Source organism: Kogia breviceps, chromosome 20 (assembly GCF_026419965.1).
Source record: "Kogia breviceps isolate mKogBre1 chromosome 20, mKogBre1 haplotype 1, whole genome shotgun sequence".
NCBI classification, from domain to species: domain Eukaryota; kingdom Metazoa; phylum Chordata; class Mammalia; order Artiodactyla; family Physeteridae; genus Kogia; species Kogia breviceps.
The window spans coordinates 28,731,363-28,745,068 of record NC_081329.1 but is presented as its reverse complement, the minus strand read 5'-3'; the positions used below and the strand labels follow the sequence as shown (position 1 = coordinate 28,745,068).

The window sequence follows — 13,706 nt, the reverse complement described above, 5'->3', positions numbered from 1 at the left end:
CAGTCTGATTCGTGAATGTTTAGGAAGAAGAGGAGAAAGAAAGAACTCAAAAGCAAAGACTTTATTTTTTTAACTTTCATATTATTAATTATCTTTCAAAATGTTTCCAGTTTTAACAATCATTATAATACAGAACATGTGCAAACATTTCCTGGAGAGTTTGCAAGGTTATCAAAGCATAAATAGGAATATAAAGTTTACTTTCTAGGAATGTAAAACAATAGAAGTTGTAGGGAGTAAATGAGGATAAACTGAAGTCTCAGGTTTGCTGAGATTTCTGTCTAGAACCACATCCTTCCGGCTTTTTTTTCTAATAAAACGAAATACGCAGATCTTGGGTATATAATCTGATGACTTTTGGTAAATGAATATACCCTGTAACTACCATCCCAAGATATAGAACAGTTACATTATTCTGGAGAATTCTCTTGTGACTCCTACCGGTCATTCCCCACCCCAGAAGGCAACATTGCTCTGAATTCTATTATTACAGCATAGCTGTGCTGTTTTGCTCTTTTTTGTCTGACTTCTTTACCTACACATTATGTTTTTGATGCTAATTTATGTTGTTGCATAAATCAGCAGGGTTTGTTTGTTTGTTTGTTTGGGGTTTTTTTGCTGTACACGGGTCTCTCACTGTTGTGGCCTCTCCCGTTGCGGAGCACAGGCTCCGGACGCGCAGGCTCAGCAGCCATGGCTCACGGGCCCAGCCGCTCCGCGGCATGTGGAATCTTCCCGGACCGGGGCACGAACCCGTGTCCCCTGAATCGGCAGGCGGACTCTCAACCACTGCGCCACCAGGGAAGCCCTGGTTTGGTTTTTAGTTTCCAAGTATTATTCCATTATATAAATACATCATAATTTGCTTATCAATTCTTGCATTGATGAACATTTACATTATTTTGAGTTTTGGCTATTATGAATAAAGCTGCTATAAGCATTTTTGCAGAAGCCCTTTTTTAATCATGTTTTTGTTCCTTTTGGGTAAATGTCTAGGAGTAGAATTTCTGAGTTATAGGGTAAGTCTATCTTTATAAGAAACTGACAGTTTTCCCATTTTACATTCTTCTGTATGTGAATTCCAGCTGTTCTATGTGGTTATTTACATTTTGTAAATAACCCCATGTTATTTATGTTGTTGTTATTTATGTTGTTTTATTTGATGTTAGCACTTGTAGTGGGTATGAGATGGTGTTTAACTGTTCTTTTAATTTACATTTCCTGGTGACAAACGCTGTAGAGCATCTTTTCATGTGTTTATTAATCATTTTTATGTCTTCTTTTATAACATCTGATCAAATATTTTGTCCTTTGAAAAACTTGGATTGTTTGTCTTTTATTTATTGATCTGTAGGAGGAAATTATATATTCTGGGCAGAAGTCCTGAACAAGATATACGAATTACGATTATTTTTTCCCAGGATGTGGCTTACTTTTTGGTTTTCTTGATGGGTCTCTTTATAAGCAGGAGCTTTTGATTTTTGTAAAATCCAATTTACCTATTTTTCTTTTTTATGTTCACTGTGTTTTAATTCCTAAGAAATCTGTGCCTATACCAAGTTCATAGACGTATTCCTCCGTATTTTCCTGGAATCTTTATAGTTTTAGCTTTTTATTTATTTATTTATTTATTTTTGGCTGTGTTGGGTCTTCGTTTCTGTGCGAGGGCTTTTCTCTACTTGTGGCAAGTGGGGGCCACTCTTCATTGTGGTGCGCGGGCTTCTCACTATCGTGGCCTCTCTTGTTGCGGAGCACAGGCTCCAGACGCGCAGGCTCAGTAGTTGTGGCTCACGGGCCTAGTTGCTCCGCGGCATGTGGGATCTTCCCAGACCAGGGCTCGAACCCGTGTCCCCTGAATTGGCAGGCGGATTCTCAACCACTGTGCCACCAGGGAAACCCCTAGTTTTAGCTTTTACATTTAAGTCTGTAATCAATCTTAGTTTTAATGTGTGTTGTGAGGTAGAGGTTGATGTTAATTTTTTTATTTCATGCATTTATTCAGTTATTCCAACACCATTTGCTGAAAAAGCTTTCTTTCCCCCATTGAATTGCCTTGACACCTTTGTTGAAAATCAATGAAAGTGGTCAAAAGGTACAAAATTCCAGTTATTAGATAAATAAGTACTGGGGATGTAATGTACAACACACTGGCCATATTTAACATAGATGTATGATATATTTGAAAGGTGCTAAGAGTAGATCTTAAAATTTTTCATAATAAAGAAAATTTTTTTTCTTTTTTTTAATCTGTGTGAGATGATGGATATTAACTAAACTTATCGTGATAATCATGTAGCAGTATACGTATGTCAAGTCATTACGGGTATACCTTAAACTTAAACTTACACAGCGGTATGTCAATTGTATCTCAATGAAAGTGAAAAAAATCAATTGATTCTCTGGGTGTGGTCTAGTTCTGGGCTCTATTCTGTTCCTTTGATGCATTTTGTCCATTCTTATGCTTATGTAACACTATTGTGATTGATCGACTTTCATAAGCAAATCTTGAAATCCTCAAGTGTGAGTCCTCAAACTTTTTTCTTTTTCAAAATTATTTTAGGTACTTTGATTTCCACATAAAGTTTAGAATCCACTTATCTCTGTAACCCTTTAGTGTTTGATAGAATTCTCCAATGAAACCCTCTGGAAGAGACTGTTGGAATTTTGATTGAATTTTCATTGAATCTATAGGAGAACTGATATCTTAAAAGCATTGATCCTTTTAGTTGATGAGTATGGTGTATATATCTCTGTATCTGTTTAGGTTCCTCTTAATTTCTTTCAGCAATGTTTTGTAGTTTTCAGTCTTGTACATCTTTTATTAAATTCATCCCTAAGTGTTTTAAAATATTTCTGATACTGTTACAGTGGTATTTTTACAAATGTATTTATCAGTGGTTTGCAGCTATTTTAAGCATGCAGTTTCTTCTATTGGCCTTGTGTGTTGGGACATTATTAAATTCACTTATTCTAGTAGCTACTTTGTAGATCCTTTAGGATCTTCTATATAAACAATCATATCTTCTACAAATAAAGACAGTTTTACTTCTTCATTTCCAATCTGCAAGCCTTTCATTTCTTTTACTTTTCCTATTGCACTGCCTAGAATCTACAGTGCAATGCTGAATAGAAATAAGAAAGACATTCTTGGCTTTTTCCTGGTCTTAGGAAACTTCAGTATTTCACCACCTAATATAATATTAGCTGTAGGTTTTGATAGGTGCTCTTTATTATTTATTATTAATTAAGGATGTTCTTTTCTAGTAGGCTGAGAATTTTGAACATGAATGGATGTTGAAATTTGTCAAATGCTCTTTTCTGCATTTATTAAGCTTATATTATTTTCTCATTTTGTCTGTTAACAAAGTGAATTATATGATTTGATTTTTAAATGTTAAACCAGTCTTACTTCCTGTAACAAACAAACTTGTTTATAATGGAACTGTTATATGTCTGTATGTATACATACATACAGAAATACCTTTATCTACAATGTGATTCTTTTTTTTTTTTTTTTTTTTTTTTTTTTTTTTTTTTTTGCGGTATGCAGGCCTCTCACTGCTGTGGCCTCTCCCGTTGCGGAGCACAGGCTCCGGACGCGCAGGCCCAGCGGCCATGGCTCACGGGCTTAGTTGCTCCGCGGCATGTGGGATCCTCCCGGACCAGGGCACGAACCCGTGTCTCCTGCATCGGCAGGCGGATTCCCAACCACTGCGCCACCAGGGAAGCCCCAACAATGTGATTCTTACTAGTTTTTAAAGGATTTTTCTGTCACGTTCATGACAAATATTGGCTTGCAATTTTATTTTCTTTTATATTCTATCAATTTTTAAAAAAATTAGTGTCATGTTACCTCAAAAACAAGTGTGGAAGTGTTTCTTTCTCATCTGTTTGCTGAAAGAGTTTGTATAAGTTGATACTATGCAACTCTTTAATGTTTGATCGAACTCTCCAGTGAAATCCTCTGGGTCTTTCTTTGTGTGAAAACTTTGGACAGTAAATTCAGTTTCATTAATAGATGATTAGCTACCCTAATTTTCTATTTCATCTTGCGTTCGTTTTGGTAAGTTGAATTCTTAAAGACATTTGCCCATCTCATATACTTTGTCAAATTTATTGGCATAAAATTATTCATAATGTTCTCTTATTATCCTTTTAAAACTGTCTATAGTATTGCATTAGAAACAATTCTTTTATTTTAGTAATTTGTTGCTTTTTTTTAAACCTCCATGAAACTTTCTAATGGTTAATACTTGCATTAATCCTTTCTAAGAGTGGATTTCGCTTTTGTTATTTTTTTCTGTACTCTGTTTTTTATTTCATTGACTTCTCTTTATTATTTCTTTCCTTCTACCTGATTTTGTTTTAATTTTCTTGTCTTTTTCTACTTTCATAGCATTTGAACTTTGACCATTGCTTTTAAACCTTTCATCCTTTCTATATAAAACTATATATTTTCCTTTAAAAACTGATTAATATAAACTTGTTGATATGTAGTATTTTCATTATCATTCAGTTCAAAATATTTTCTAATTTCCCTTTGGATTTTTCCCTTTGATATTAGGTCACTTGGAAGTATTTAGGTAGTTTCATAAATGCTATTAATATTTATTTCTTATTAATTTCAGAGGTAGTCAAAGAAACCACTGTACGAAATGTAAATATTTGAAAATTAGTAAGAATTTTCAGTGGCTTAGCATATTCCCTAACTTAGTTTACTTGCTGTATACACTTGAAAAGATTGTATATTCTCCACTTGTTGAGTGTACTGTTCTATAAATATCAGTTGGTACAATATGGTCAATAGTTTCATTTAGATACTATTTGTTTTGTCGTACTTTTCTGTTCTTACTGAGAGAGGAGTGTTAAATCTCTTATAATTATGGTGACTGTTTCTGCCTGTAGTTCAATCAGTTTTTGCTTCATGTTCTTTATGCCTTATTGGCTAAATTGCATTTACAATTGCTAGGCTCTCCAAATGAGTTTCTCCCTGTATTATTACAAGACATCCTCTTTATCTCTGGAAATATTTCTTGTCTTGAAGTCTATTTTGTCTGATATTCATATAGGAACTTCCACTTCTGGGTTACCAAATACTTTTTATTATCCTATTTAATTTTCTCTATAGTCTCCTTAGGTTTATATCTTCGTATTTGTTTCTAGGGGATTAGGACGCATCCTTAAATGACCACAGTCATTTAGAGTTAATATTGATAAATTTATTATTTATTAATTAGATTTTATACACAATATCATGAGCTCTCAAACTCCTACCCATTCTTGGGCTATTGTTGTCACATATTTTACATCTATATACAGTATAAGCACCACAATACACAGCACAGTGTTTTAGTTTTGCTTTAAATTGCTCTCTATCTTCAAATAAATTTAGAGCAATAAAAAAGACACCAACATATTAATCATTTATGGTGTTCTTTATTTTTTCCTGTAGATCTGAGTTTACATCTGGTGTCATTTGCCTTCCACCTGAAGAACTTTCTCTAGCGCAGGTCTGTTGGCAGACTGTTCTTTTAGTTTTTGTTTATTGAAAATGTCCTTATTCTACTTGAAAGTTTGAAGGATATTTTTGCTGGATATAGAATTCTGATTGTTTTGTTTTGTTCGTTTGCTTGTTTCACCACTTTTTCTTCCTTAAACGATCCAAGTCCACTTCACCCTGGTCTCTCTATTTGCTCTCTTCTCTTCCTAGACAACTCTTTAACCAGTTCCTCATATCACAGGCTAATTCTCATCTCTCTGGTTTCATTTCACGCTTCTCAGAGACCTCTGTTGACCATGCTATCCAAAACCAGCCTTCTTCTCTGTGACTTTCTCATTTTCCTCTTTACATTTTGTGTAATACTTCCACAATGTTTTTATTTGTTTCCTTGCTTCTTGCCTTTCTACCTGAGTAGCTCCATATGAAAATTTAGTTTATATTCTCCTACATTCTTTGCATTTGGCAAAATACCTGGCATCACGATAAAGGCACAGTGATGTTTCCCTAATGTAGAATGGATGCAACTGAAGTTACAGGGGCATCTGAAGTCTAGCTTTGCTAGAATTGAAAAGACGCATTGAGTAGTCACACTGCTAAACTCTCCAGGACCATCTGTTTTACACACTGTGCTAGGGAATATAAATGCAAAAGTGAAGCATCTTCAAGAAACTTTTCCAGATTCTCTGAGTTGGAAACAATCTCCTCCTCTCATTCCCCTAGCATTCCACTTCATCCTGACTGTGGTACTTTTTGTGATTGACCTTGGACCATTGCTGTTGCTATACATATCTTCCCTCTCCAACTGGATTGTCAGGTCCTTGCAGGCAGGGACGATATTTCTGAACACACATTGGCACTCCTGCAGAAATAACCTTTATGTATGCAGACATTTCGGGATACTCATAAAATGGTATTGCATTGAAAATGAATTGAATGAGAAAGTTAGCGTTTTTGTTTAATAGGATTCTCTATTTCTCTGTGGAAAAAGGAGTTGTATAATTCCAAAGTCATTCGGATTTCAACTCAGCATTAATAAAGCCCTAAGTTCCCACCAAAGACACTATGTCACGTGTGGAAGAGGACTCCTCTGCCCCTTCTCTGCCTTTGTTCTTGTTTATGTGCACTGACTTCATAGTTTATTCTCCCTGCAGTTTGCATCACAACAACGTGCCAAATATTTCCTGCCCACGCTTCTGTTTGGCTGCAGAGCAAGAGAACTATAATGGAGAAGCAACAGATCAGAATAGTTTTTAGATTTGTTGGTGCTCTTAAAAAAGCCCACTTTTAAACATAAATATTTATGCCTGTTGCCGTGCTCAACCTCCATTCGTTATGAGGAGACCTTTGATGAGTCTGTAGTGTGAAGAGGACCCATATAAATACTGGTTACCATTTATTATGACAAGATTGATGGAGAACTCTGGAGGTAGGAAGGCTGAAGCTAGCTTTCATGTTCTGTGCATAACAGAGGAGAATGGCTCAGCCCCAGATAAGCATTCAGACAACTCACATGTAGGTTGAGTTACGCACACCTGCGAGTGAAATGGCAGAGCCTTGGAAGCACAGCTCTTCTTTGTAACTTTTTTCTTTAAGACCCAGTATTGTTCTGACAAGTTCAAGTTAACGAAAGGACCATGGCACTAGAGGGCGGTACTCTGGAAGGTAGGTGTGTATGTGGGTTGGAGGTGAGGTTTACAAGTCTGAAACTTCTTGTAGGTTCCCAGGCCCCATCCAAGGCTTATAGAATCAGAACCTGCAGATGCCGGGCCTGGGAATCTGCATTGGAGCACCATCCCCAGAGGGTGCACTGGGATGTTTGGGAGTCACTGCTTGAGGGAATAGAGAGACAAGAGTTGTCTCTTTTGTCTCTGAACTGTCAATCTGTGCCTGGAAAATTTTGAGTCCCTTAGATGGCTCACCAAGAAGATCCTGCGGTCTCATTGTTTTTTTCCCATAACTGAATTGACTCTTAATTGAACATCGGTGTCCGATTATCACGTACTTGAAACTAAAAGAAAATATGTTTGTCCTTTCACTGGCCAAGCCAATTTATCCTGTCGTGTCTAACAGGTTTCTCAGAAACATGCATTGGGTTATAGGAATCTGAAAGTCCACAGGAAGTTCTGCCCTTTGTCACATTATCTACATAAGAGCAATTCTGATGACACTGCAATATTCAGTAAGCAGGACTCATTGGATGTAATCAAAAGTAACTTTATTTTTGCCATCCACTGCCCTTTCACGCCATCTCTGTGGGGTTAATTTTTTCCTACCCCTTGGTAAAAACTAGGGGAAGTGTCATGAATTTTCGCTCACTTTTAAGTAGTAAATAGTTCTTTACTTTCATTCTTAGATACACAAAATTCTATGTCATTAACTGATACATCCAAGATTTTTCAGTAGTTTTTAATCTACTGAAAAAAACGGCACAGGTTCAAGGCTGAGAATTATGCTTTATTCAGTGAACTTACTGAGGACTTTAGCCTGGGATACAGCCTTTCAGATAGCTCTGAGGGAGTGTTCCAAAAAGGTAAGGGAGAAGCCAGGATATATAGGAGTTTTTGCTGAGAAAAAAAAAAACATGGGTTCAAACATCACAAGATTACTGCTAATCATAAGAACAAAACCTTTCAAGTTAATGATTTTAGTGCTTTGCTATGTATGGCAGGAGTCTTGGGCTCACTGAAGTCATTCCTTTGATATGCATCTTAACTATTTCGGGCCAATATCCTGTTTTTCTCCATCCTGAATCCCCTCAGGGAGCCCCACTGTCAGGAATGCCTGCAGTGACTGATGACTCCTTTGTCTACTGAAATGGCAGGTGACATTCTTAGTTCACACAGTGTAGAAAAATAATTTTTAAACAGCTCCAAACTTTATTGGGAGTGAGTTTTCCCCTTCCCTTAGCTCAGTTCCACTTGGGCGGCCTATTTGCCATGGGAAAAGGGTGCATAGGCTCTTCTCTCCCTCTCTGCCTCTGGTTTTTGCTTTTCTTCCTTTATCTCTGCCTCAGGTTCCTCCAGGGCTGAGGGATGCAGGGTATCAGGTTAGAAAGGCAAAGGAGATAAAGGTTTATTTGATAGATACCTATACAAAACTCGCATAGACACTGCCTGACTCTTTCTCATGGGGTGATTTCATGGCTTTTTCAAGAACTCAGCATTACTTGATACTTAGCCCATAGGCTATGTACCTCCTCTGGGGTCACTTTAAGGCCCTAGATATCCAGTTGAATCCTGCTAGCACCCTCCCGCTGAGGTCACATTGCCCCCACCGTTCACACACAGCACACACGTGGTCTGTGGGAAACTTCACATCATTTGCTCTGACAAGCTCTGAGAATACAGGTCAGGCCCAGTCCTTCCACCTCTCTTCCTTGGCCATCAGAGTAGCTAAGTAGACACAGGCTCCAGACTTTGGATCTTGCCAGTGTTGTCGAGTCCAGGACACTGGGCTCCAAGCACAGTAAGGCATCCCTCAAGCTCTCTGAGTAGTTCCACTGAATCCTTTTCCCATGGGTTTGAGGTGAGAGAGAAGGAATCCCTCATGTCGCATGGAAGAGGGTTAAGTCAAACTCATAGTGTGATAGAGCTCCCTTTAAGAAATTCTCTCTTTCTTTCTTCTCCAGTCTCTTTTTCAGACTGGTGATGAGGGATCAGCTTTAGTTGGAAATGGCTCTTGACCACTTCTGTTGGATGCCCTGAACTGGGGCCCTCATACTCCACTTTAGTCTTGGGGGTGTAGCTAGCATCTGGGTCTTAGAGCTTCAATGGGGGGCTTCATCCAAGATACTGGGAAATAAAGATTCCCTTGTACTATCTCTTTGCAATCATAATACCAGCTAGTTTATGTTTACCACTTGTTGTATACCAGGCGCTCCTTCATACATGCCTTATCTTACTCAGTCCTTCCCACAATCCTATAAGGAAACAGAAGTTCAGAGAAGTCAAATAATTTGTGTCAAGTCAGCCAGATAGCAGGTTGCAAAATTCTTCCCAACACTGTGCATTATTTTCTTTTTAGGAAAACAAGAATGATTTTTGTGTCTTAGAAAGAAAATACTATGCATTCATCAGGGGGGAAAAATGCTATAGCTGTTTACTATCCTGGCTTTGACAATGGGAAGATATGGAATTTTGGAGCAAAATTAAGAACAACAAGCCTCAGTTGCTAAGCAGTTGAATAGACTTATTCACTTAATTCTTATAAAACCTTGTGATGTGGATGGACTCGTCTTCATCTTGTAGATGAAGAAACTGAGGCCGGGGGGATATTATGTGGCTTCCCCTACATTACACAATGAGGAATATTTGGAGCCAGGATTTAAAATCCAAAGTCTCAGACCATGACCCTGAATCTACTTTTCCTCTCCACTCTGATGGGACATAGCAGGAATATGAGCTGTGGAAGTTGTTTGGTTGATGCTTCTTTCAAACACATCTGACTCTAGATGAGGTGTGACAGAGGAGTCAAGGTTTTCACTAAACTCCTTGGAAACAAAGAGCATCTTATTCATCTTGGAATCCCTAGTGCCTGGTCCAAAGTTGACACTCTATTAATGATTGAATGAAATGGGTAAACAGTCAATAACTTTCTTTTCAACTCTGGTGGAAAGTAAGTTTACATGTGGGTTAAATTAAGACAGCATCCTCCTCTTCCTGGGTATTTACATTTTATAAGATGGTCTTGGGAGAAGAGCTCAGATGAATGATATCTAAACTTGAATTTCTGATTCGGTCCTTGGAATAGAGGTGGAAGAGGAATTGAGACCGAGTTTTTCTCTGGAGTCTCAAGTTTCACTGCAGAAATGACAGCTTACATGTCTCTCTGCTGTAAGGAAAAAATAGATTGCTTCTTTGTTTGGGTTACGAAGTATCTGGAAACATTTTACCTCAAAGAAGTATGTTCTAATAATTTCAGTCATCCAGCAATGGGGCAGGCGGCTTCCAAAGTAATACTTCTGCTGAGGAACCTGTCGGCTGGGCTCTTGGAAGGAAGGATTGAAATGTTATTGGGGGGGGGTAGACCAGATGGCTTCTAAGAGACTCTGTCCCTGACCTTTTGGAGATCTAGGATTCATTCAGGTGGTTGATGACAAGGATGCAGCTGACCAGGTCTGTGTGTCTGTCGTCCACAGGTCTGAGGCGCAATTACAGATGTACCGTCTGCAGTGTCTCTCTAAACTCAATAGAGCAGTATCATGCTCATCTGAAAGGATCTAAACATCAGACCAAGTAGGTACTTTCATGCTTTCACTCTTCAGTCCTTTTGTATGTAACTTTCAGCATGATGAATGAAGGCTAACCACTTTACTTATTTCAAAATAAGTAGATGAAAACTGTATCTCTTATCTCCAAGGTTCCCTTGATATTTTTGCTGCTCAAGCCTCCAGAGTCTGCCTAGTACCGCTTGAAGAATGACTTCTTGCCTTTTTTGGACACAGTAATGACATTTTTTTTTTTCCACTTTTTCCTTCTTTTCAAGGATAGTCAGCACATTTGTATGAAATTCAGGAAACTTTTAGGTCTCTATTAAGTGTTTTTAAATAAGCAGTGTAGTCTCTTCTTGGAGGATGGGCCAGACCTCCGTGTTGTGAAGTCAAATTCTGTGAATGTCTTCTACCACTTTCTATTTCTAGAAGCATATTGTTGCTTAGTCTGGAAACCTAACAAATGCCCTGGAATTTTAAGTCATTCACATACATAGCTATTTTCAATTCAATGGAAGCTCATTCCTTTCCCTTAAACCAGAAAAGTCTAATCAGGCATCATTTCCCCTGTATTTACATTGCTCATCGTTTTAGAAAACCGATGACATTCGCTTTTAGGTATTTTTAAAGTCGCTGCTAGGACTGCTAATAAAAATCTAATAAAATAGGAAAAAACAAAGCATATCTCAAAAATATGTACTTTCCCTGAATATAATTGTTTTCATTTCTCTCATATTCATTAGCAGAATCATTGAACAGATTCGACTGTATCAGGGCCTCATAAATAATGAATGATTCATTTAACAAAGGTTTATGGAGCGCCCACTGTGTGCCAGACCCCGAGTGTGCCCTGGGGAAGAAAAGATGAATGGATTTAGGCCTTCCTCTTGGGGAGCTCCCTGCCAGGCTGGGGAAACAGTCATGTAAACACGTAGATTGTTCTCTGTTACCATCATGTGGGCACCCCGAGCTTTGAGGACCAGGACGGGAGCATCCGGGGGAAGCTTTCCAGGGACATCAGTGCAGAGGCTGAGTTCATAAGGATGAAGTCAGGGTCTGATTTTGTTTTCCATTATCACCCAGCCCCCAGCGCAACACTTGACACGTATTTAGGGCTTCGTAAACATTCCTGATGGAGTGAATGTGTGATGTTTAAAAGACGAGTAACGACAGCAGAAACTAACGCAACACAGTAAAGCAATTATATTCCAATAAAGATGTCCAAAAAAAAAAAAAAAAGAAGAAAAGATGAGTAACGATTTTCCAAGCACAGATAGGAAGGTACCTACCAGGCAGGGGAATTTCTTGGCAAAGATACTGTAAAGACATAGATTCACAGGGGTTTCTGGCTTCAGGGGAGAAGTTTAAGCCCAGGGTTCCTACTGACTCTCAGTTTTTTCCACAATATTGTGCGGTTCGGTGAGTCAAAGCTGCTTTCATCACTTGCTTTACTCTGATCCACCCACAAAGGGCTTTTATCAAGGAGGTTCTTCAGAAACAAGACTGTCTCTGATACCGAGCACCTAGAGCACTTGCATTGATTATCGGGAGCTGCTGACCCAACCCCATCCCCAACCCCCAAAACGGTCCCTTCAGCATCTGTCTGACTCTCCCGTGGTGAGCCATCCTGTATGCATTCTAACGAGCATGCATCTGACGAACACACAGACTACCTTCCAAGGAGCTGCAACAGTAAATGATCACCTTTTAGGGGCATGTATTTATTGCTCTTCATAAATAGAAACAGGTAGACAGCAGTGACTTTAGGTGGCAAGAATCATCAGTCAGTAACTGATGCAGATAGATAGCATCTCCAGCTTCAGGAAAATACCTACCTCTCTATGTGTACCTATAAAACTTCACGTGGGGGCTTCCCTGGTGGCGCAGTGGTTGAGAATCCGCCTGCCGATGCAGGGGACACGGGTTCGTGCCCCGGTCCGGGAAGATCCCACGTGCCGCGGAGCGGCTGGGCCCGTGAGCCACGGCCGCTGAGCCTGCGCGTCCGGAGCCTGTGCTCCGCAACGGGAGAGGCCACAACAGTGAGAGGCCCGCGTACCGCAAAAAAAAAAAAAAAAAAAAAAACAAAACTTCACGTGGCAGAATTTGTGCTAGGCATAGTCACACCTAATACCTTGTTTATTCCCCTTAACTACTTTGAGATACATATTACTGACCCATTATTTGATCTTGAGAAACTAAGGCTCAAAGAGGCGAAGTAACTTCCGCAGCACCACCTTGCCAAAAAAATGGCAGGACCAGTACTGGACCCAGCAGCGTCTGACTCTTCGCTTTTAAATTAATTCATGTCACTCAGCCACCACAGACAGGCTTTGGACACAGGACTGCAGGGACTGCCAGTAGAGAGTCCTATGATGAATTTTGAAAAAGGACATTGCTTCCCTGCTGTAATTTAATAAGTATACGTGACTTCAGAAGGGTACGTCTCCTGCCGTGCTGCCTTCTTTCCAATAAACAAGACAGTTTGCTTTTTTGTAACCACAAAAGCACAAGGTTGAAGAAACCTTGAAGAAAATAATTGTCATAGCTCTGTCCTGCAGGCCATTTCATCTGTTCTTATACCAGATTTGAGTATCCTGGGTGTTTATATGAGTCTGTCTTTGTTTACGAGACAGACGGTTCCATCATTTTCTTGTAATATCCTTGTTAGGTTTGGTTTCAAGTGTGTGAGGGCCTCGATAAACAGATTCTATTTCTAATCCCTGAATGAGTTTGTGGTAGACTGCTGCTATTTCTTACCTTAAATACGAGGAAGAATTCATTAGTGAAGCCGTCCAGGCCTAAAAATTTATGCTATGGGAGTATTTTTCTTAGAAATTTCATTTCTTTAATACAGCATTGTTCATATCTTCTATTCTTATATCAGCTTAAATAAGCTGTCTTTCAATTACTTTGTCCACTTCATTTACATTTTAAAATATATTGGTATAAAATTGTTCATTTTATCCCCTAATTTTATTTTTCATGCTTGTGGAATAT

The 13,706-nt window shown here is 38.8% G+C and overlaps 1 protein-coding gene across 2 annotated transcripts in view; it reads left to right on the top strand.

Moving 5' to 3' along the window:
• ZMAT4 (zinc finger matrin-type 4) overlaps positions 1 to 13,706 on the top strand; it is a 306,499-nt gene that overhangs the window by 256,153 nt on the left and 36,640 nt on the right. Inside the window, exon 6 of one of the 2 annotated variants that reach the window (XM_059049509.2) lies at positions 10,638 to 10,734. The exons of the other annotated variant lie outside the window; for it this stretch is intronic. Within the exon in view, the coding sequence (XP_058905492.1) occupies positions 10,638 to 10,734 (97 nt within the window). The remainder of the gene's footprint in view (positions 1 to 10,637; positions 10,735 to 13,706) is intronic. 2 annotated transcript variants of the gene reach the window in all.